The sequence below is a fragment of the Artemia sp. Qi Xiang Cuo genome, chromosome 20, assembly GCF_049724085.1.
Source record: "Artemia sp. Qi Xiang Cuo chromosome 20, ASM4972408v1, whole genome shotgun sequence".
In the NCBI taxonomy this organism is placed as follows: Eukaryota; Metazoa; Arthropoda; class Branchiopoda; order Anostraca; family Artemiidae; genus Artemia; species Artemia sp. Qi Xiang Cuo.
The window spans coordinates 11,307,381-11,331,424 of NC_142813.1; the positions used below are offsets into that span (position 1 = coordinate 11,307,381).

The 24,044-nt window shown below is 37.7% G+C and overlaps 1 protein-coding gene across 1 annotated transcript in view; it reads right to left on the reverse strand.

Annotated features, from left to right (window-relative positions):
• The window catches only part of LOC148939864 (uncharacterized), a 35,254-nt gene extending 12,634 nt beyond the window's left edge, over positions 1 to 22,620 (reverse strand). Inside the window, exons 1-4 of the mRNA XM_089106019.1 lie at positions 22,601 to 22,620; positions 21,912 to 22,099; positions 20,841 to 20,912; positions 14,142 to 14,312 (exon numbers count right to left, since the gene is read on the reverse strand). Coding sequence (XP_088962145.1) covers positions 14,142 to 14,312; positions 20,841 to 20,912; positions 21,912 to 22,099; positions 22,601 to 22,620 — 451 coding nt within the window. The remainder of the gene's footprint in view (positions 1 to 14,141; positions 14,313 to 20,840; positions 20,913 to 21,911; positions 22,100 to 22,600) is intronic.
• Between the last annotated feature and the right edge of the window lie 1,424 nt (positions 22,621 to 24,044).

Sequence of the window (24,044 nt, forward strand, 5' to 3'; positions counted from 1 at the left end):
AGATAAAAGAAATCACCATCATAACCATGATTACTGAAACAAAATCAAATGAATGCGGATTGACAGCTTAATCCATTACTGAAAGTCTTAATAATGCTGGATTTATTAAAGTTAAAACAGAGAAAACATTTAAAATTTATTTTGTAGTAGTTATAGATGTAGTAGTTATAGTAGTAGCATTAGTAGCCGTAGTAGCGTGCACACATTGCCTTTTGGTCAATTGATCATCCCCCTCATCACTCCCTGAAAGTTCCAACTTAATGCCCTAAATCATTCCTGAGATACGCTATTTTGATAACCCGCATGCACATAGCGTATCTCAATTTAATTCAACACGCCCCTCTACATTCCCTGAAAGCTTAATCTGAAAGCCTAAAGGCTTTCAAATTAAGCTTTCAGGGTTAAACAATGGGCGAATTGTATAACTAACAGCCCATGTCCCAAGGGCTGTGGGGGATGGAGGGGTCTCTCCTTCAGAGATATAGTTATTGGACCTTTCAACTATGCTAAACAAGATGACTCTCTAAAAATTTTGACCGGATGTCTGGGGGAAAAGGTGTGTTTGAGGGCGGGTGGTTGCCCTCCAGTCACTTTTAAGTCACTTTTGCCCTCCAGTGACTGCCCTCCAGTGACTTTTTTTTAAGTCACTTTTGACTCTTAAAAGGAGGGTGGTTGCCCTCCAGTGAATTTTTTTAAGTCACTTTTGACTCTTAAAAGGAGACTAGCCCTTTCAAATTCAAATCAAATGAGCCCCTTCTGAAGTTTCTACGACAACTCCTTCTGTATGAAGTGCCTCGGTGGAAAAAAAAATAATACAAGATAAATAAGTAATACATTGTGCCCACTTCATTCTTTACTCAGGCAGCACTATTGCGCTGCTTAAAAAGCAAAATTATTGGAATAAGTAAAACGGAGTGCTGGCTTTATCATATATTTCACTGCATCAGTTCTTGCTTCATTTTGCTGAAACAATCTTTATACGTGTCAAGAAGAGAGATTAGTACCTGTCATAAAGTTAAATTTGAACAGCAAATTTATTTTCCAACAAATTTTAAACTTCACTCTGAAATTATACTTGTTTTTCCAAGAAAAAATATGAAATAGAAAGGAAAATCCGTGAATTAATAACTTAGAACAGTATAAATCATGGTGGAATCCAGAAGCCAATTATCATTAATCATTTTAATTAATTGGTGTTACTTTTATGGAAAAAATGGCTCATAACTACAAACTCCACACTTTATATGCTTAGAATAATGAAAAGGTGCTAACATTTTGGTTCTTTTTTTACTTATAACACAAAGAACTGACCAAATCTGTTTCATTATCCGGTGTTTTGGAACAAAAACAATAATAAATAATTAATCACAATTAATGATAACTGCCTTCTGGAACGCACCATAAATATTAAATCAAATAAAAACTTCGTGTTTAGTGTGTTTTAGTCTTGGACTCCTGTATTTTAGAATTACCCTCAGATTTGTAATCAAAAAGCTCAGAATACCAATTATCACCTTTGTGAACACAAACACCGTTAGTGAAATAAGTAGTAATTTCTATTACAAACTTCTGTATTGTAACGTTACCACACGGAATCCAGCCAACAGCCTCATAAATCTTTAGATACCCGAATCAAACAATGTTTGTGTAATATCTGCTTCGAAGTCAATCCCCCTCTCTCTACATTGGAATCGCGTCTCAATGTTTTGGCTCCCGCTCCAAAAAAAATTTGGAGCGGTAGGTGGGTCGTTCAATCCATTCCTTGAAATATGAGAAACCTCACAAGAAATATTAAGTTGTTATTTATCATTGGACAGCAAAGAAACAGCCTTTGAAGAAAAAAAAACTTGATTTTAAATATTTTGCTCTAAATGGCTGCAATAGGCTGGTCTTTACTAAGGGCTTTGCATCAAAGACCACTTTTCAGACTTCTATCACGTTTGTGTGCTCCCAATGGTTGCATGCCCGGGCCTTCGGGCCTCATAATATCCTCTCTTTGCTAAGACCTTCCTTATACATCTGAGACGCAAAAGTTTCATTCAACTTTAAAACGTTGAGCTTTGTATTACAAAAACTTTTCTGTTTTAGGCAAAATTTCAGATGTTTTAAGAGGATTTTTCTCTATTTATATGGCTAATTTCCTACCTTTATTTGCTTCATAGCACAATCCTATGTGCTTCATAGAACATAGCGGTATTCAATAACACACAGGTGTGCTTTATAGCACAATCTTAAGTGCTTCATAGCACATAGAGGTATTCCATAGCACACAAAAGTGTTTCATAGCACAATTGTAAGTGCTTCATAGCACATAGAGGTATTTCACAACATATAGAAGTGCTGCATAGCAGAATCATGAATGCCTAATAGCACATAGAGGTGTTTCACAATACACCGAAGAGCTTCATAGTACAATTGCAAGTGCTTCATAGCACATAGGTGTTTCATAATACACCGAAGTGTCTCATAGCACAGTCCTAACTGCCTCATAACACATAGAAGTGTTTCAAAACGTACCGAAATGCTTCATAGTACATAAAGGAGTTTCATAAAAGACAAGAATGCTTCAAAGCACAATTGTATCTGCTTCATAGCACATAGAGGTGGTTTATAACACGCAGGAGTATTGTATAGCAGAATCGTAAATGCCTCAAAGCACATAGAGGTATTCTACAACACACAAACGTGCTTCATAGTAAATATAGGTATTTCACAACACACAGAAGTGCTGCACAGCAGAATCGTCAATGCCTCATAGCACATAGAGGTGTTTGACAATACATCGAAGAGCTTCATAGTACAATCGCAACTGCTTCATACCACATAGAGGTGTTTTATAACACACAGGAGTGCAGTACAGCAGAATCGTAAATACCTCATAACACATAAAGGTATTCCACAACACACAAAAGTGTTTCATAGCACAATACTAAGTGCTTCATACCAAATAGAGGTATTTCACAATACACAGAAGTGCTGCATAGTAGAATCGTCAATGCCTCATAACACATAGAGGTATTCCACAACACACAAAAGTGCTTCATAGCAAATAGAGGTATTTCACAATACACAGAAGTGCTGCATAGTAGAATCGTAAATGCCTCATAACACATAGAGGTATTCCACAACAGACAAAAGTGCTTCATAGCACAATACTGAGTGCTTCATAGCAAATAGAGGTATTTCACAATACACAGAAGTGCTGCATAGTAGAATCGTCAATGCCTCATAACACATAGAGGTATTCCACAACACACAAAAGTGCTTCATAGCACAATACTAAGTGCTTCATAGCAAATAGAGGTATTTCACAATACACAGAAGTGCTGCATAGTAGAATCGTAAATGCCTCATAACACATAGAGGTATTCCACAACACACAAAAGTGCTTCATAGCACAATACTAAGTGCTTCATAGCAAATAGAGGTATTTCACAATACACAGAAGTGCTGCATAGTAGAATCGTCAATGCCTCATAACACATAGAGGTATTCCACAACACACAAAAGTGCTTCATAGCACAATACTAAGTGCTTCATAGCAAATAGAGGTATTTCACAATACACAGAAGTGCTGCATAGTAGAATCGTAAATGCCTCATAACACATAGAGGTATTCCACAACACACAAAAGTGCTTCATAGCACAATACTAAGTGCTTCATATCAAATAGAGGTATTTCACAATACACAAAAGTGCTGCATAGTAGAATCGTAAATGCCTCATAACACATAGAGGTATTCCACAACACACATAAGTGCTTCATAGCAAATAGAGGTATTTCACAATACACAGAAGTGCTGCATAGTAGAATCGTCAATGCCTCATAACACATAGAGGTATTCCACAACACACAAAAGTGCTTCATAGCACAATACTAAGTGCTTCATAGCAAATAGAGGTATTTCACAATACACAGAAGTGCTGCATAGTAGAATCGTAAATGCCTCATAACACATAGAGGTATTCCACAACACACAAAAGTGCTTCATAGCACAATACTAAGTGCTTCATAGCAAATAGAGGTATTTCACAATACACAGAAGTGCTGCATAGTAGAATCGTCAATGACTCATAACACATAGAGGTATTCCACAACACACAAAAGTGCTTCACAGCACAATACTAAGTGCTTCATAGCAAATAGAGGTATTTCACAATACACAGAAGTGCTGCACAGCAGAATCGTCAATACCTCACAGCACATAGAGGTATTTCACAATACACCGAAGAGCTTCATAGTACAATGGCAAGTGCTTCATAGCACATAGATGTGGCTTATAACACGCAGGAGTACTATATAGCACAATCGTAAATGCCTCATGGCATATAAAGATGTTTTGCAACACACAGAAATCCTTCATAACACAATCGTAAGTGCTTCATAGCACATAGAGGTATTTCAAAACGCACCAAAATGCTTCATATCCACATAAAGGTGCACATAAGGGTGTTTCGTAAAAGACAATAATGCTTCATAGCACAATCGCATGTGCTTCATAGCACATACAGGTGGTTTATAGCACAGGAGTACTACATACTTACTTGCACTTGTTGAACGTTCAAGGCACATCCAGGCTCATCGTGGTGCCCAGCAGACGACGACATGTTTCTTTCCAGAGATTTCGCTCGAGGGTGACAGGCTCCACACTTTCAAGCGAGTGACGATCCCAGCGTCGCCCCAAATTTTGGGAAACACCCAATGGACTCTAGGTCAGCTTTGACTGTCGCAAGCCATGTTTTTTTTTGTCCTCCTGCTTTCTTCTTCCATGCAGGTAATGGAAGGCATTTGAGGCATTTTTTGGTAATATGCTCTTCTGATCTCCGCATGGTGTGGCCAAACCACCTCAGACGCCTCATTTAGGCTTCGTTACGCTTCCAAAGCGAGTTCTTTAGCAGGAGAAAGACGTCCCATGCTGAGGATATGCGATTCCGGATCTCCTCTGATGATTCTCCAATTGCATTTATCATTGAGCCATGATATTTGAACGACTGAACGTCCTCGATTTGATTATCATTTAGGATCACAGGGTTGTCATCCATCCCAGCTGTCCGCATCGTTTTCGTCTTCGGTAGACTTATTTGGAGGCCAGTTAAAAATGCTCTGTTTTCTACTTCATTAAGTAGCGAGCAGCAGACTCAGGGCATGTGCAACAGACTCAGCAAGTATGTCCACATCATCAGCGTAATCAAGATCCGTGACAGAGAAGGACGGGCTCACTTCCACACCTTTATACTTGTCGAGGACCACGAGAATCTAATCAATGACTAAGTTGAATAAGGTCGGTTACAGAACAGATCCTTGATGTTCACCCTCCTCAATCGGGATCAGACCTGAAAGCTCACTATCAACTCTAACTTGGGCCTTGATTCCATCGTAGTATGCCTTCAACAGTCTGATGATCTTTTCAGCGACTCCGTCCTCTCTCATTGCGACCCATATGGCGTCCTGATGGACCGAGTCAAAAGCCGTGATGAAATCGATGAAGATTTGGATTGTCTCCTGCTGGAGTTTCAAGCGATATTTTCAGATCTGTCGGAAGCTAAAGACCCGATCACAGCAGCCCATACCTGGTCTAAATCCTGCTTGGTTGGGTCACGTTTGGGAATTTTTAGTGTCTCTGAACCTATCTAGAAGTATAGTTGTGAACACTCCTGCAGCAATCAGGGTGAGGGATATGCCTCGGTATCTTTTATATTCCGTTCGGTCTCATATTTCGAAGATATGGACAATTGTCGATGTCTTCTACTGATTGGGGATGTATTCATTGTCCCATTCACCCGTAACAAGTTAATAGAGCTCATCTGCGGCCGACTCAGGCAGAGCTTTCAGTAGCTCAGCAGAGATGCCATCTATTCCAAGACTTTTGTGATTTTTTAGCAGTTTGATTGCCTGGACTACTTTCTCTCTAGTACGTGGGTCCGTAGACACATTTTCATAAGAATGGTTTTCAGACGGGTTAGGTGACTTAATGGGGTATTGGTTTTCGCTTCTTGTAATTCCCGGCCTCGCCCATTCTTGGACGTATACCCGCCTCACTTTCGATACGTTTTTCCGTACTTGTGAGCAGTTTCCCATCTTTCGCTTTAAGCAGGGGGATGGCAGATTTCTTTCTCTTCCCAGTACATTCTCCAAGAAACTGGTAAAGTTTCCTTATATCATTTCGTGAGGCAGCTTTTCGCATCGCATCGGCCATATTTGACCAGTAGGCCTTTCTGTCAGCTTTAGCAGACTTATGGCATTCCTGACGCAGTGATTTATACGCAGCGGATGTTTTGCTGGTTGTCTCCTTCTTGTTTGCAGAGTTTTAGCGTTCTCTCAGAGATCCATTTTTTGGCTTTTCGTTTTACAACTCCGAGGATGTTTGTTGCGGTTTCCTTTACATGGCCTTCGAACTTGCTCCATTTTCTCTCTATCATCGAAGCGGGGCATTCTGATGAGTCAGAATTCTGATCAATATCTTCGGTGTCATCTTGTGGTGTTCAGGTTCAAGGACAAAGGATTCTCGGTATTTATCTATTTTCAATTTAGATACATCTATTTTGTGACTTCATGGGCGCCTTCTTCGTACTGAGTCTGAACCTTAGCCTGGCCTTTAGCAAGAAGTGGACGGATCCATTTTTTGATCCTGTGTCAGCATGTCTCTGCACCCTTGAGTCTAACATCATGGTCTTCCACCTTCGAGATATAAGCAGGTAATCGATTTGAGCTTTCACTCTTCCATCGCGGGATTTCCAGTTATATGTTTTGACAGGGCTGGTGTCTAAACCAAGTATTAGCCACAGCAAGATTGTTCTGCATTGCGAACAGGAGTAGTCTGTCTCTATTAGAGCACTTTTCACCGAGGCCATGATTGCCAATTGCCTGTTTAAATTCATTCAGCCTGCCACCAATCCTTGCATTAACATCGCCTCCAAACACGAGTATGTCTTTTCGGGGGATCCTGTCAATTGCCATCTTAATTTCACTGTAAAACTGATCTTTTAGGTGTTCAGGCGCATCTCTGGTTTGGGCGTACACACTAAGGACGGTCATGTTGTTATTTTGGCCTTTAAATCTCGCCCATACAATCCTGCTAGATACTGTCTCATATTCGAGGAGCCCAGTGGCCGCTTTTGGAGACAACATGAGACCTACTGCTGTTAAACCGGAGCCATCCGTTGGTCATGAGTAAAATATGATCTTCTTCCCAAAGGGTGCTTCTAGGGTAGAGATGTCACGTCCAATCAGCATCGTCTCAGAGACGCACAAGATGTCAAGATTATAAATATGAAATTCTTCAGCTATAAAAGCTTGTGTCAGGGGGCATTTTATCAAGAAAAAGTTCCAGCAGCCAAAGTTTAGGCCTTGTCTTCTAGATATGATGGTAGCTAGCCCACTTTCCGACGAGGGCGCAAGCCTCGTCGCATCGCATAAAACCGGGGATGCCGTAGCCAAACTTTTACTCTGCTTCACATCGTCATCGTATTTTTAGCTAGCCCATTTTTCGACGAGGGCGCAAGCCTCGTCGCATCGCATACAACCGGGGATGCCGTGGCCAAACTTTCACTCTTTATCACATTCATCATCTTTGCCGGACGTTTCTTGGGGAAAAAATTCACCACAAGGTCCCAAGTCTTGCGGTCACCCGTAGCGCATTAGCCACCACCTTTCTTGGCGTGAAGCTCAGTGATGTTTACACCCTTTCACCACCTTGAGGTGCACTGACGGATTTACTATGCTGCCTAGGGACGGAGGGTCAAGCCTCATTGCCTGGAGCTCCACCACCGCCGTGGAAATTTTCAGGCTTAGCTAGCCCCTTGCTCCGACCTTGTCAGCAATAGGCTTCAGGAAAGAGTACTACATAGCATAATCACAAATGCCTCGTAGCATACAAAGGTTTTCACAGCACACAGAAGTGCTTCGTAGCACAATCTTAAATGCTTCATAGTACATAGAAGTATTTCACAACACCGAAACACTTCATAGCACAATCGTAAATGCCAAATGCACATAGGGGGTTTCATAATACACCAGTGTTTCAAAGCACAATCCTAAATGTCTCATAACATATTGAAGTGTTTCACAACGCACCGAAATGCTTCATAGCACATACAGGTGGTTTATAGCACAGGAGAAGTGCTTCGTAACACAATCTCATAGCACAATTGTAAATGCCTCATAGCATATAGGGGTGTTTTATAACACACAGCAAACTTAGCTACTTAGCAAAATTGCTAAGTGCTACTTAGCAAAATCGTAGATGCCTCATGGCATATAGAGGTGTTTAACAACACACAGAAGTGCTTGGTAGCACAATCGTAAGCACTTCATTGGACAAATAGGTATTTCACGACACACAGAAATGTTTCATAGCACAATCATAAATGCCTCATAGCACACAAAGGTGTTTTATAACACACAGCAGTTCTACATAGTAGAATCGTAAAAGCCTCATAGAATACAGAGGTGTTTCACTACACACAAAAGTGCTTCGTAGCGCAATCGTAAGTGCTTCATAGCACAAAGAGGTATTTCACAACACACGGAAATGCTTCCTAGCATAATCGTATGTACTTCATAGTACACAGAGGTGTCTCATAACACAGAGGAATAGTTGAGAAAAAGACCATAGCTCTGAAATTGACAATTCGCAGTTTTGGATACAACCTCAGTGGAAAGAAATTTGAGGTCGGAACAGATCATAATCTGCTAAGACGGCTCAAAGTATCCTGCAGTTATAACTCCCGCCTTACGCGATGGGCTCTTGTCCTACAGGAATTCAAGTTAATTGTCAAAAGTTATCTCGGGGTACAAAATGGAAACGCTTATGCGTTTTTACGTTTAAAACACTAACATGTTTTTAGAGAGGCACTCCCAAATGCATATAGGCACATAGTTTTTTATGTTTGTTTGTTTTTTCTTATTAATTAAAAAAGTCTTTTTCCACAAAATAAGTTTTAAGGTGCAGTTTTGTTCCACTAAACAACGTGTTTTTTAATGTATATTAATTAAAAAAAACTTTTTCCACAAAATAAGTTTTCCAAAGAAAAGTAAAGAACTCCGTTAAACCAAAAATGAGCAAAAATAAAACCAAATAATCTACCAAGCGTGAAACTACCACAAATCATCATCGATAAATAAATGAAACCCAAAACGAACAGAAATTAAAATAAATAAACGAGTCAAACACAAAACGAGCAAAAATTAACAGAAGTTGAGCTCAAAACCCCTATGCCTTCCCAAGGCCAGTACATAATTTGCACTTTACTGAAAAAAATATAATTTTTTTTACTTTTAAAACTTTAATAAATAAAATAATATTAACATTTTGATTCCTAAATATCAGTAAATGCATATTAAATGGCAATGCACATTCACTTGTATTTGAATGGTGTATTTGAATGGGGAGTTTGTCATCCTTAAAGACATAATTTTAAGAACTTTCAAAGACATTGAACAAAATGGCCACCTCTAGACTTTGATTGAATGTTTTTGGGGAAATGTTGGGTGTAAGAGGGGGGTCAATTACTGTCCATTCTATTTCGACTATTTAAAAAGGCGATTTCAATTTCCAATAAAATGAGCCCTTTTTGAAATTTCTACAAAAACTTTCTATATAAGCCTTATATACCCCCAGGGCATAATTTACAACCCTTGCAATGACGGCTCTGAGGGGGTTATCATCCTAAAAGACCTAATTTCTAGAACTTTCAACTACGTTGAACAAAATGGATAGCTCAAAATTTTGATCTCATGTGTTTGGGAAAATGGTGGGCGTGAGAGGGGGGGGGTAAGTTGCCCTTCAATCACTTTCGACTATTAAAAAGGGCACTAGCCCATTCAATTTCCAATTGAATGAGCCTATTTTAAGTTTCTACAATATCGCTTTCTATAAAAAACCTTATTTGCACCGAGGGCATAGCTTACAACCACTTGCCCTGAAAGCTGTGGGGGGGGGGGTTGTCATCCTTAAAAACCTAATTTCCAAAACTTTCAACTACGTTGAATAAAATGGCTATCTAAAAATTTTGATTGGATGTGTTTGGTGAAAAGGTGGGCGTGAGGGGGGGACTAGGTGTCCTCAAATCACTTTCGACTATTAAAAAGGGCAATAACCATTTCAATTTCCAATCGAATGAGCCCTTTTTGAAGTTTCTACAACAACGCTTTCTATAAAAAAACTTAAATGCACCCCGGGTATTACTGATAACCATTACCCTGAGGGCGGGGGGGGGGGGCTTTCACAATCAAAAGCCTAATATCCAGAACGTACAACTACGTTCAACAAATTGACTATCACAAAATTTTGATTGAATGTGTTTGGGGGAAAGGTCGGCGTGAGAGGGGGGCTAGTTGCCCTCCAATAACTTTCGACACTTAAAAAGGGTACTAGCCTTTTGAATTTGCAATCCAATGAGCCTTTTTTCAAGTTTCTACAACAAATATTTCAATAAAAACTTATATGCCCCCAGGGTATAACTTATAACCTTTTCCCTGAAGACTGTGGGAGGAATGTCCTGCTCAAAGGTTTAATTTCCTGAACTTTAAACTGCGTGAAACAAAATGGCAATCTCAAAAGCTCGATTGGATATGTTTGGAGAAATGGTGGATGTCAGAGGGGGGTCATTTGCCCTGAAATTATTCTCGAGTATTAAAAAGTGCACTAGCCCTTTGAATTTCCAATCGATTGAGCCTTTTTTGAAGTTTCTACGACAAAGCTTTCTATGTAAACCTTATATACCCCCTTGCCTTGAGGGCTGTGGGGGAGTGTCCTCTTCAAAAACATAACTTATATCTGGAAAAAAAATACACTGAACAAAATGGCTATCTCAAAATTTTGATTGGATGTGTTTCAGGAAATGGTGGGCATGGAAGGGGTGTTAGTTGCCTTCCAATCACTTTCGACTATTAAAAAGGGCACAAGCAACTCCAATTTCCAATTGAATGAGCCCTTTTCGAAAAGGAAAAGGAAAAAAATAATAATTAATACATTGTGCCAACATCGTTCTTATATTCCCCCAGGGCATAACATAATACCCTTCCCTGAGGGCTGTGGGGGAGTGTCCTCCTCAAAAACATATTTTCTATCTGAAAATCAACTACGCTGGACAAAATGGTTATCTTAAAATTTTGATTGGAGGTGTTTGGGGAAATGGTGAGTGTGGAAGGGGTGTTAGTTGCCTTCCAATCACTTTTGACTATTAAAAAGGGCACAAGCTACTCCAATTTCCAATCGAATGAGCCCTTTTCGAAGTTTCTACGACAACTCCTTCGCTACGAAGTGCCCTGGCCTAAAGAAAAAAAAAATAGATAATACATTGTGCCAACATCGTTCTTTACTTAGGCAGCGCGATTGCGCTGCCTATGATAGATGAGTACAAAATCCTTGCCTATGTCGCTCAGAAAGTTAAGAGTTGAATGGTTCCTCAAGAAAAGGACTTCATTCCGGAAATCCGGAAAGCCCGACGACCCGGAACTTGTTCTTTTTTCAAAACCCTTCAGACAGTACGGTTGACGCGAGTGGTAACACGTATTAGCTGCGAAACGAGTTTTTGTGTAGAGCGTTCAAACGTCTAAATGGCGTGATACACTAGTTTGTGATTTCGGGTAGTTACCGTCAAAGGATGCTGCAGGAGTCACACTGCTTCCCAGATAAGATGACCAGAAAATCTCAGCATCCCAATTTTCAAAAAAAAATTATGGAGCCAGCAAAAATGATGCAAAAAAACTGCGGCTAGAAGACGTTCGATAATGATTAGCGTCAATCGAACAGGAAACATTCGCAAAGTGATTAAAATTAGTGATCAAATCAGCGCTGGATGGTATGTGCAATGTAACATGCCTGGTTATAACTGAATTGTTTTTCTAAAAATTGGTACAGCAAAGTATTCTGGCCTGAAAAAAATCTAGATAGGTTACAATTTTGGGAAGATTAATTTATTTTAGGGGTGAATGTATCAAACATTTTTTGTATCTTTGGCGACATGCAAAATACTACCCGAACAGCTAAAACAAAAGGTATCAAAAATTGTACCAGTTAATGATGAACAAAAATCAAGCAGGACGAAATCTGCGGTTAGGAGACATGCGACAACGACCATCGAAACAAAACACATATGAAAATCATACCCAACGGAACCTGCGGTTAAAAGACAAGTAACAGCGAGCATCACGTCGAATCGCAAACAAAAATGATGCAAGAGAATCACAGTGAATCACAAATGAAGGTGATGCACAATTAAATCAGCAGTTAAAATACAAGCGACACCGGGAATCGAAACAAATCGCAATCGAAGATTAGGCGCAACGAAATCTGCGGTTAGAAGATAAGCAACAGAGAGAATCATAGAATCATATCAAATCGCAAACGAAAATGACACACAACGAAATCTGCGGTCGTCAATATGCAATCGATCTGCAAAATACATATAACAATGAGCGTTATCTATTGAACAGGCAGTATTTGCAAATCAATGACAATTACAATGGAGTGAAAGAACGCGTTATTTTAGCGCTATAATTATTTGCAAAAGTAACACACAGGGTTGTTACTGAATTATGTAACAATGTAAAGCAAAAATAATTACTGGGTAAAAGCTGGAAAAGAATTTTACATTAATCTGCGGTTGAAAAACAAGCGACAAACCGAATCAAATAAACTGAACCGAATCACCCCTGCCGCATGCCTAGTACCAGGGACCGAGGTCTCCTCGTACTTTCATGGGTGCAGCGGTATCTGCAACTTAATAAAGGATGAACTACAACACATAAATAACTAACCAAAAACTGAAAAACCAATTCCATTTTAAAGGAAATTGCCTCATATGCGTACTTTTGTTTTATAGTAAAGAACAACCTCTAGCCAATAGTAACCAATATATTAAAATAAAATGCAATTTTCGACAAAAACTGAATCATCATAAACATAATAATGCAGCACACCTATCTTTTGGTAAGACAATATAAGAGAAGCATCTTTTGAAAAGTTACTTCTCTAAAATCTTTTGAAAAGGTGCATGATGTCATATTTGAGTGAATGCACTGCCTAATCCCGGCAGTTCGTTCTGTACTGTTCCAACTAAGAAAAAGCCAAAGGTGTTTACCTGTTTGTAATATATATCATTCGATAAACCAAGACCATGCTAGCCAATCACTTCTAGAACACACCGTAGTATTAATCATGGTTGCATTGTTGCTACCGCTGCAAAGTAGTAAGGAATGAACCACGGCCCATAGTAACCAAAACTTTGAAAAACATCTTTAAAAAAAACTTGCTAGTCAAAAAATTTGTCATTTCTAGTTGATCCAGGAATGATAATTATCTAAATTAATCTTAATAGTAAAATGTTAGTTTGAAAACAAATTTAAAAGAATTTCAAAAGATAGCCTAAAACTCCTAAAACAAAATGGAGTTGGATCGAAAAAAAAACACCGTTGGAATCGGCATGGCCCAAAACCCAATTCATAAAACTTACAGCTCCCTGGCTTGAACAGCAAGGAGAATCACTTTTTTTCATGAGTAGCACTGATGTGTCCTTCTTTTCTTTATGATGAATGACACCATAATCGAAGGTTAGAACCGTAAATGACGCTATATTATAAAATGACGCTATATTATATACGTGACGTCAGTTGTAACTGGGGTTCGTTCTTTATTATATTCAGCAAAGACAAAACCGAAAGCCCTTTTCCGTGTGGGATACTTAATCATGAAAGAAACGGGGCCTAGCTTCATTACGCTTTCAAGTTTAGAAGCCACACTTTTCAATTTCATATACAAGACAAAACCGAAGACCCTTTGCTGTGTGGTATACCCAATTATAAAAGAAATGGGGCCTAGCTTCATTACGCTTTTAAGTTTAGAATCCACGCTTTTCAAGTTCATAGGACAATTCATACCAAGTTCACAATTGCTACGAGTGAACGTTAAAAAAAACAGGGTAGAAGAAAGGAATAGTAATCACATTTCACATTGACCTTAATAAAGGCTGAGGTTAAAAAGCACAAATTAAATATGGAACATATATGAATACTGAGTTTATTCCTAAAGTCACAAAACCAAACTAAATTTAACTTGAATTTAGCTCGCTGAATTTAGCAGCGAGGGAAGCAAGACCGCGAAGCAGACCTTTTTGGCTATTGACTAGGTAAAACATACCTTGGTTCTCACAAATAGCTGAATCCCGTTCATAAGGGTCATAATCAGGTTCGGGTTTTACAGTTATAGTGGGAGATACCCTCCTACAATCATCTTCCTGCTTAGGTGATAGACCAGGATCTGTACTTATGAAAAAATTTTCAAAATCATTTGGAGATTTGTCGTCAACTTCTAAAAAAAGGACAAATTAAATCTGTTGCTCCTCTAAACTAATGAAGTATATGGCGCTTTGGACACAATTAAAAAAAAGCCTTTTGAAAGGATTCAGGGACTGAGTATTGCTATTTGTACTTTACTGGAATATAAATATTGCAAATTTACGTTTTTATGACATTTATTTGGCAGCTATGTTTCTTTTCAAATATTTTTAAAATAAACACATTAAAATAGTAAAAATTAATTAATTTCCATGTAAAATTGAGATATAGCCTTGGGGAAGGGCGAATAGAATCGGCACCCACTTTTGTATTATCATGATATACAAACTCTGTGACGTCATTTACCGTATGAGGTCATGAACCAGTATAAAAGGATACGTAAACTCAAATCCCCTCAATAATAAAAGCTGGCAATAAGTGAAAACACTCACAAAAAAATAACGGTGACAAGAAAGCAAATAGAAGTAAATAGAAGAGAATCTAATAAAATAATAATAGTGAAAAGAGGCTAATAGAGCTAAATAGAAGAAAACAGTGGTTGCAGCGGTGGCTTGATTTTTTTGAGTAAAGAAAACACACCAATATTCTAAAAAAAAATGGAAACTTCTGAATCTTAGAAACAATTAGATAGAAGAAAACGGTTTGGACCAATTGATATACTATATCAATATCGATAATCGATACTGCATGCTTAAGGGGTAGCGCTACAAGTCCTATGTCTTACTCTAATCCTAACGTGAAGCTAAAGCTTAGTTGACCAGAAAGTTATTTGTGCTTTAGTGAAAACAATTTTATTTCCAGGCGTGTATTTTTTGTTCTTTTTTTTTGTCATAGCATTAAAAAAATCACAATATCTACCGGGATTCATAAAAAGGACTTGTGAATGAAGAGTGAAAGTTGTAAGTACATTCATATTCCCTCCTGAACGGGATGAAAAAAAATTTGTTGAATTTTTAATCAGAACAACAAAAATTCCCACAGCATAATTCTTGATTGGAGCCAATTACGGTTATAGTTGTTTGTTATTGAGCCCAAGTCTACAATGTGAGAGATAAAATGAAGTCTTAAAATGTATTGGAAGAAAATTATCTGGTGCCCTTTTTAAGTGAATATAATATCCTCAAACACAATATTACATAGCTTACAAGGAGTTACTACCAGTTTTGCCAGTTGCTTGGTCTAAAGTTGCACCACCTAAAAGTGAAAATGCGCCAAAAGCTTAATTTCATTAGTGAAAATGCGCCAAATCCACGATTTTTTCCCTTGCAAAATGCGCCGATTGGAAAATATAAATGCGCCACCGCCTCAAAGAAGTGCCAAAATGGCTCAAATGCGCCCTGTCTGGCCACTCTGGTTACTACTATACAATGGCTATGAGACTCTTCCCGAGCAGGAGGATTGATGTTAGAGTTGCTTGGTAGAAACGATTAATACTTCCTTAAAGTATTATAGAAAAAACGTCATATCGAATTCTCTTTTTTCATTTTCTTTTTAAGCAATAGTGCTAAATGATTTGATGGCATTTTTCTGAATCAAGTAAAAACCAATTTACTAGGAATTTAGAATGATTTCATAGTCATGAAGTAAAACTACCACAAATCACCATCAATAAACAAATGAAACTCAAAACTAACAGGGAATTAGAATAAATAGCCGAGTCAAACTCAAAACGAGCAAAAATTAACACGAGTAGGGCTGACAACCCCCATGCCTTCTCAAGACCAAAACATTGTTTACACTGTACTGAAAACATTTTAAATGTTTTTACTTTAATAAATACAAAATTTTAAAACTTAAGGAATAAATATCAGTTTATGTATATTAAACTGACATTCCACGGTCATGTGTTTTTGTTTGAAGTTCGAAGAATTTATAACATTTAACCAATCACGTTTACCCCGAGGTAAACCCAAACCCTTGCAGTGCACTGCACATATACGTTTCTTACACACACGCTTAGTATTATTTTTAATATCACAAACTGTGCCTGATTTTCGCCGATTCGACGATATTTTGAGTCAAAACACCCTTTGGAACCGATTTTCACACTTTCTTGAGCTACCGATAAAAGCTCTTAATTTTTCATAGCGGAAAGAATTTGAGCATAATATGAATTAAGCTCGGGCTTAGCATTCAAACTGGTCCCAATTGGAGCAATGCAGGGCTCCTATGGCGTCATAAAACTTGATGAAGTTTTCATGACATTGCTCATCATTTGAAAAGTTATTATCAAATGTTATCCCATAGAGTCTTTCTTAGCGCCATGTTATACCTATTTCTGCTGACGCTGTGCATAATGCCATTCTTCAATTGAAATCTAAGTCCGTTGATTTAGATGGGATTAGTAAGAATCATTTACATGTTGATTGCAGTCCGTTGATGTTATAGAATAGAATAGAATATAGATTATTCACTGCAATAGCTGGAGCTAACACGAGCATGTCATGACACAAAAAAAGAGACCCAAAAACAAGGATCAAAAAATTAAAAACAAATAACAACCATGGGCGCCCATAAGCTGAATTCCAGGGGGGGGGGCAAACTTCATCTAATTGCTACTTTTAATGCTATATAATAGAAATCTCGGAACAAAAATATAAAAATAAGGCAGCATCATTCATCCAGGGGGGGGGGGGCAAGAGCCCCCCTGCCCCCCCATATGGGCACCCATGATAACAACACAAAAAATTAAGGCAGCAAGTTAATAAATTTGTTTTCAAGGTCAATAAATTGAAATAAGTCAACAAAAATGTGTTTAATTTAAATTAGTCAAGAATCAATTTTCACAGTTAAAACAGGGAACGTCTATACGGAATATATCAGAATATTAAATATATAAATGGTTGGTACATTCAAAAACACTCACAGGCAAACAACTAAAATAAACTGCATCAAACATTAAATATTTGTTAAGGTAATATTATTAAAATATTAGTAAAATAACTCATATTATTAAAATTCCGAGTAAAATGAGGGACAAATGATTTGCAATATCTCTCGTTACTAGAGGCTAGGCAAGTCACTAACAGTGGACAATTCTTTTTATTTATCGGAGTCTAGTGACTGGTCTTTGTAGTAGACCACGATGAGCTGGGGAATTCAAGAATTTAGTTCAAACCGATATGTCAACTCATATCCACGACTATCAAGTGAATTCAAGTTAAGTTGTTTTAGTGCATCATCATATGTTGAGTAGTTATGTCCAAGTATAATTTTTACAGCTCTTTTTTGTATCATCTCAATCATGTCTGATTGATCTTTCATCAAACCCGGATGCTAGGCTGGACATGCATACTCAAGAGAAGTTCTAACATAGCTGCAGTATACAGACCTTCAAACCTCAGTTGGCATACCAGATCTTTTCAGGTTGGAAAATGAATGTAAAAGTGAGGCCCCTTCTTTGTCGGCAGTAGGGAAATAAGATAAGAGTGGTTGTCGACCTTTAGGAAGGAAAAAGTCATATAAGAGCTCTTAGTTTCGCTGACCGTCAGTCCGTTGTACCTTTCTAAATTGACAGCTTCTAGGTCAGCTAAACAGTCTCGTCAATTGTCAGACTGAATTCAGTAGTCCGTCAGTCTGTCAGTTGAATTTGTCCTAATTCAGCTTTTAGGTCATTAAACATTCTCGTCAAGTCAGACCGTTCAGTAGTCCGTCAGGACGTCAGTACCAGTCCTAATTCAGCTTTTAGGTCGTTAAACATTCTCGTCAAGTCAGACTGTTCAGTAGTCGGATGGCTTAGTTGCAGTGATAAGACAGCTACATCATCATCAAATTTAAAACCCTCACGAACTGCTGCTAAATTCGATCAAAAACAATTAGAAAAGAAAGTGGGCCTAATTTAGTCCCTTGTGGCGAACCGCAAAAAATATCTAAAAATCCAGATGGCTCATGATCAGGGAGTTGGACACACTGAGATCTTTTAAAAAGAAAACTCGCAAGCATACGTACAACAAATGAACGGGCACCCATAGCCTTGGCTTCTTCCACTACTACATTATGGTCGAGACTATCAAAAGCCTTAACAATATGACTTTTTCAAATGTCACTCTTTTGCTCGTAGTCCCGGATAGCTTTGGCACGGTCAGTTGTATTTTAAAGCATGACAAGGACCCGTTTTCTTGTTCTTCATATCGCCCTATAATTGGTTCTTGCAATCTTAGCAAAGATAATAATAACTGGCCAGTTTGGTGGTAAAACATATAAAAAGTTTAGATTTCTTTGCCTTGTTCTGTAAATAACAAGTGACTTTTTGCTGCATGAGCGCTACCTAATCTCAAGGTATTGACTACATTTCAATTCTTACCACTTGATAACTTCAGAAAGCTGGATATTTCTAAGCATGTTTCTTTCTAAGATTTGGCGTCCGGACTATTAATGTTTACTACAATTGGATTTTCCAGGTACGGTATCTGTGACGAGGAAAATAGTTCATCGTTCAAACAGGATTCGGTTCGACACTCGGTTCGGTTCGATACTCGGAAGATCAAACGATCTTCAGGTTCGATACACGGTTCGATTAATAAGGCAAAATCCATCATGTAGACACCCTTGATTATGTATGTATCATAATGCATCGTTTTATTGAAAGAATCTTTTCATGGTCTGTTTTGTTGAAATTGCTTTCATATATAAATACCAAAGTATAATCATCTACGGAACAAGTACTGACAAAACCTATCCTCTCCACACACAAAAAGTGACCCTTTGTCCACGTCTCTGGAGACGATTCCATACCTATGCGAACCTGGCAACTAACTACCGTAGTTACACAATTCAATGCAACTTAGGAGAATAGATAGCGTCTCGATCAGATGCAAAGTATAATCACCTACGGAACCAGTTCCGTAGGTGATTATGCTTTGATCAGATGTGGTCTGAATTAAAGAGACGGATCCTGATATAAAGCTTGTGATTAGAATTAGGACAATGAAAAAATGAGGGTGCTTTATTGCGGAGCATATTTAAATTAATGCCTTCTATTTTGAAATTGTTTCACCCTACCCTATTAGATTTTTTTTGATGTTTACCGACACCCATTTATCACGCCTATATTTACGATTTGAGAGTGCTACGCGTAATTACTCGCATATCGAATGGAAAATTGCTTTGATTAATATAATTGTTTTCATCTTCCTCTAATCTATCCCTTTTTCTCAATGTTATTGACGTCAAAACTTGAAAATATGATAATTTATTTCGAAAGTATTTATTTATTTCGAAAGTATAGTATTTATTGTCATTGCATGGCAACTGGATTAAAGAAATTAGCCGAGTAAATTGTATTAATGGTATTTGATAGAATCTACTTTTATTTAATTTGGTTCAGAACCGTACGAAATTTTTTTCTTGTTTGTCCCCTAAGCTCCTGGATTGGAGGCCGGGATATGCTGATATAGGCCCACTATATTCTTCGGAAGGAAAGCAAAAAAAAAAAGCACACACATATGGGATGCTTTGTTTCATGAGCAGCTTTTACATGTATTTTTATTGTTGTGTGCTGCAAAATTAATTATAGTACGGAGCACTCGTCAACTGATTCAGATTTTTTTTCCGTTTCGCACAAATTTAGCTCGCTTTTTCAGAGCTTATTTGAAACCAGATTAGTCCTATATACGAGTAATACGAAACAGACGAATAAAAGTGTGCTTTATTTGGAATGAAAGTAGATCATCAACATAAAGACAATGATTTCCTCTCCTTACATACCGAAATAATTTGCGATGGTTACTTCAAGTAGACCTGCAAACCTTAAAGAAATTCCAATTTCCAGACTGGAAATCTATCCGTAGTTCCAGGCAGTAATTGTTGCTTTGATAGAAGCTAATAAAATAATGGAAAGAAAAATAAAAACGACGTAGTTTGTTGTAAAACAATTTCGTTTGAAAATCAGCATGCTATTCTCTAGAGTTCTTTCACTTCTCCTTCGAAGCGTTTACGGATTTTCTCGTGGAACATCATCGCTACTTGCGGATCAAAGAAAAAGCTAAAAAGCAAAAAAAAACGAGGGTGAATTACTATTGATTGATAAAAACAAACATATGACTTTCTTGTGAAAAATACTACCTCGAAACGTTGGAATGAGTTTCAAGAACAGTTAGGATAATGATAATCTTGATCAGAAGTGGGCTTGCAGATGTGGTTTAATGGTACATGACCGCTGTATTAATAGTTCTTCCAATTTTTTCCTTTTTTTAATTGCAACAGAATAAAAGAAACAAGAAAATAAATAATCCCAACTTATTAATTCCCTAACCCTAACCAAAAAGAAACCCTAACCATTAACTTGCTTTCTTTCCAAGGAAGCTTTAATTACTCCTTCGATGCATATAGAATCCAGGGACTTTCCCTCCATCAAATCACAGAAAAAAAATAATGGCAAAATTATGAGTGGTTACATTTAAAATAGTTTTTTTTTGTTTATAAGTGTTAATTATGTGTTTTTCATAAAATAGGGAGAAAGAGGAAATAACTGGCTGTAAATGAGCATGAGCAATAACGATCACTATTAGATTTATTAACTAATTTACTAAACAAGACTTACCACTAAGGTTAACAAGTTCAACGAAATTCAGGATGTGTGAGCTGCTACCGATGTCAGTGAAGGCAATGTCACCTGTAAGAGTGGAAAAAACTTATTGTTATTACTGCGACATATCTTATCTACTCTAATCTACTTCTATAAGAAAGAAGAAAAGAAAAACGATGTACGAAGAGGAGAGAAGAGAAGTAGAGAAGAGAGGGGGAGTGGTGAGGGGTGTAGAAGTTATATTGCATAAAAGCTCGACTGAATATGCAGGTAGGCGCAGTGCAGCACTGAGCCGTGCTCTAAATGCTCAGATAGGCTGAAATATTCCGATAAATAAAGAACTATACGAGACTGTTAGCAACAGAAAACTAAATATAAACGTAAGGTCCGGATTCGATGTCAAAGATGCAAACGCATATTTCTTTTGTAAGATGCATTGAACACAAATAACCATTCTAGGTTAGGTAGGAATTCTTATGATTTAATTGGATTCTACAGAATGCTACGTCAGTGACGCTTTTCCACAAAAATAAGGAGGGAGAGTAAAAAAAACAAGCTTTTAATGAGCAAAAGTGGTACTTTTTTATTTACTAAGTTAACTAACTAATTAAGCACTTACCACTAACATTTACAACTTCCACCAAAATCGGGTTGTACTGGTTGCTATTGATGTCGGTCAAGGCAATGTCGCCACTGCAGAGAGTCACCAAATGAAATAAATACCTTGTTTTCAAGAAGTCGGACAATAGTTGGTGCATAATCGTGTTGCCTGAACTCTCCACACCTGGCTTGTTAAACCTGCTACAAACATTTATCTGATTAGGTCGTGAATCTATGATAGCGAATCTCTAGGCTTATCCTTGGCGTACTGTCCTCAAAAAAGAGGTGAGACGGCTGCACTCTTTCACCCTCCCTTTACCATCTCGTAGTAGCTGATGCCTCAAAGGTTAAAAATTAAGCAGATGAAACTAAGAGCTTTTTTCTTCGCAGGAAAACAAGTGGATTACTTTCCGCATGGATCACATTCCTCCGACTTTCTCACCCAACTACACCACTGATAGCGAATGAACATACATAAAGTCTTACTTTGACCTCCACCGACTAAAATAAACGGGATGGCGTTTGGCTTCAAGCAGACTTTTTTTAGCTTAGTAATATCTGCTGCCATAAAATGCTCTTCCTTGAAATGCCTCGTGCATATGAAGAGTCTTTTTGCCATTTTCGGATTTTCCAGCAAATCCTCACGTTTTACAGCTCTAAGCCATTCTTCCCGTCTGTAAAAAAAAAAAAAAAATAACAAGTAGTCAGATTTGGTTTGTTCGTGCCAGTTCAGTCCTATCCAAAAGTAATGCCCTGCTTCACATCTGATATTAGAATTAGAGCTACATTGAAGAGAATCCAATTTCGGCCACCAAGAGCCAATATCATCGATGTTAAAAAAAAAAGCCAATAATTCAGAAGATACAGAGTTCACAGTTTTGTCTTGTTCTTAGAAATTATCAATAAGAAAAGTCACACACCGCCAGAATACAGGAAAAAATTCCAAATGAATACTCCTTCTTACGAGGAATTTGAAACAATAAACAAAAAATATAGTATCTAAGACAAAACTTGGATTTTGAGAGGCTTAAAACGTGCTAGGTTTTTCTGCATAACTTTTTTGTGCTTTGAAACTTCGAAATATTGGAGTTTACCATTAAAAGCTGCACCTTCCAATATATTGACCATAAGTTTGGGGGTAAGTAGCCAAAGTATTTGAAATTGTGCTATAATACAGCTGTGATTTTCCTGTCATTTATCGTCTTTATAATTAGTGTAAATTGTAAAATCTTTCCCTTAATCTTTTTTGTTTCCTCACTATTTCTCACTGAGTAGGCTACAGCCTTGAATTAACCCAATAAAACGTATATAACTACGGCGCATTTCCAGATTTCTCATTAGTCTATAACCTATAGCCTATACTAGGTCAGTATTTGCTAGTTTTCGGCTCACTCGGGGTTCGGGTCTACGCCCCGGGGCCCTATCCCGAATCCCTCCGTCTCCCCGAAAAGTTTGTTTTATAGAATCTAGGGGATGAAAGGAATCCCGCCATTCTGGAATTTTCTAAATTTATATTTTGATAGCCTACAACATTGAATTCTAAGTAGATCATGGTATGTTTATTTCTTAGCTATCTCATTGTGACACAAGAATAGAATTTTTCTGAAGTTTGAAAAAAAAAAACATTTAAAAAATTTCATATCCTACCTGTTATTTGGCACAGCAAGTAATTTGACTCCTTTTTCTTTTGCATTTTTTCGATTAATATCGCACCCTTCGAAAAAGCATCAAACGCACATTCTGGTTATTGGCCGGCAGCACTTAATAATAATCACTTTTCTAAGCACAATACTTCTTCCTCATACCCATATCGCAAGATTTACTCTTTAATTTCAACCTGCTAATATTCGATAATTTCCTGGTCACTCGTCGCATGAATCACGCTCTAGCATAATTTATTGGCTCGGAGCGATTAAGTAGTACAGCATTTTGCGTCTAGAGGCGCTGAGGTACGCGGGGTCACTTTTGGAGAGTTTTGTCAGTACTTATTCCGTAGGTGATTATACTTTGGCTTACAAGGAGTTACTACCAGTGTTGCCAGTTGCTTGGTCTAAAGTTGCACCACCTAAAAGTGAAAATGCGCCAAAAGCTTAATTTCATTAGTGAAAATGCGCCAACTCAACGATTTTTTCCCTTGCAAAATGCGCCGATTCGAAAAAATCAATGCGCAACCGCCTCAAAGAAGTGCCAAAATGGCTCAAATGCGCCCTGTCTGGCCACTCTGGTTACTACTGTACAATGGCTATGAGACTCTTCCCGAGCAGGAGCATTCGAGTTCGAGTTTGGTAGAAACAATTAATACTTCCTTAAAGTATTATAGAAAAAACGTCATATCGAATTCTCTTTTTTCATTTTCTTTTTCAGCAATAGTGCTAAATGATTTGATGGCATTTTTCTGAATCAACTAAAAACCAATTTACTAGGAATTTAGAATGATTTCATAGTCATGAAGTAAAACTACCACAAATCACCATCAATAAACAAATGAAACTCAAAACTAACATAAATTAGAATAAATAACCTAGTCCAACTCAAATGGAGCAGAAATTAACATGTGTAGGGCTGACAACCCCCATGCCTTCTCGAGAGCAAAACATAGTTTACGCTATATTGAAAATA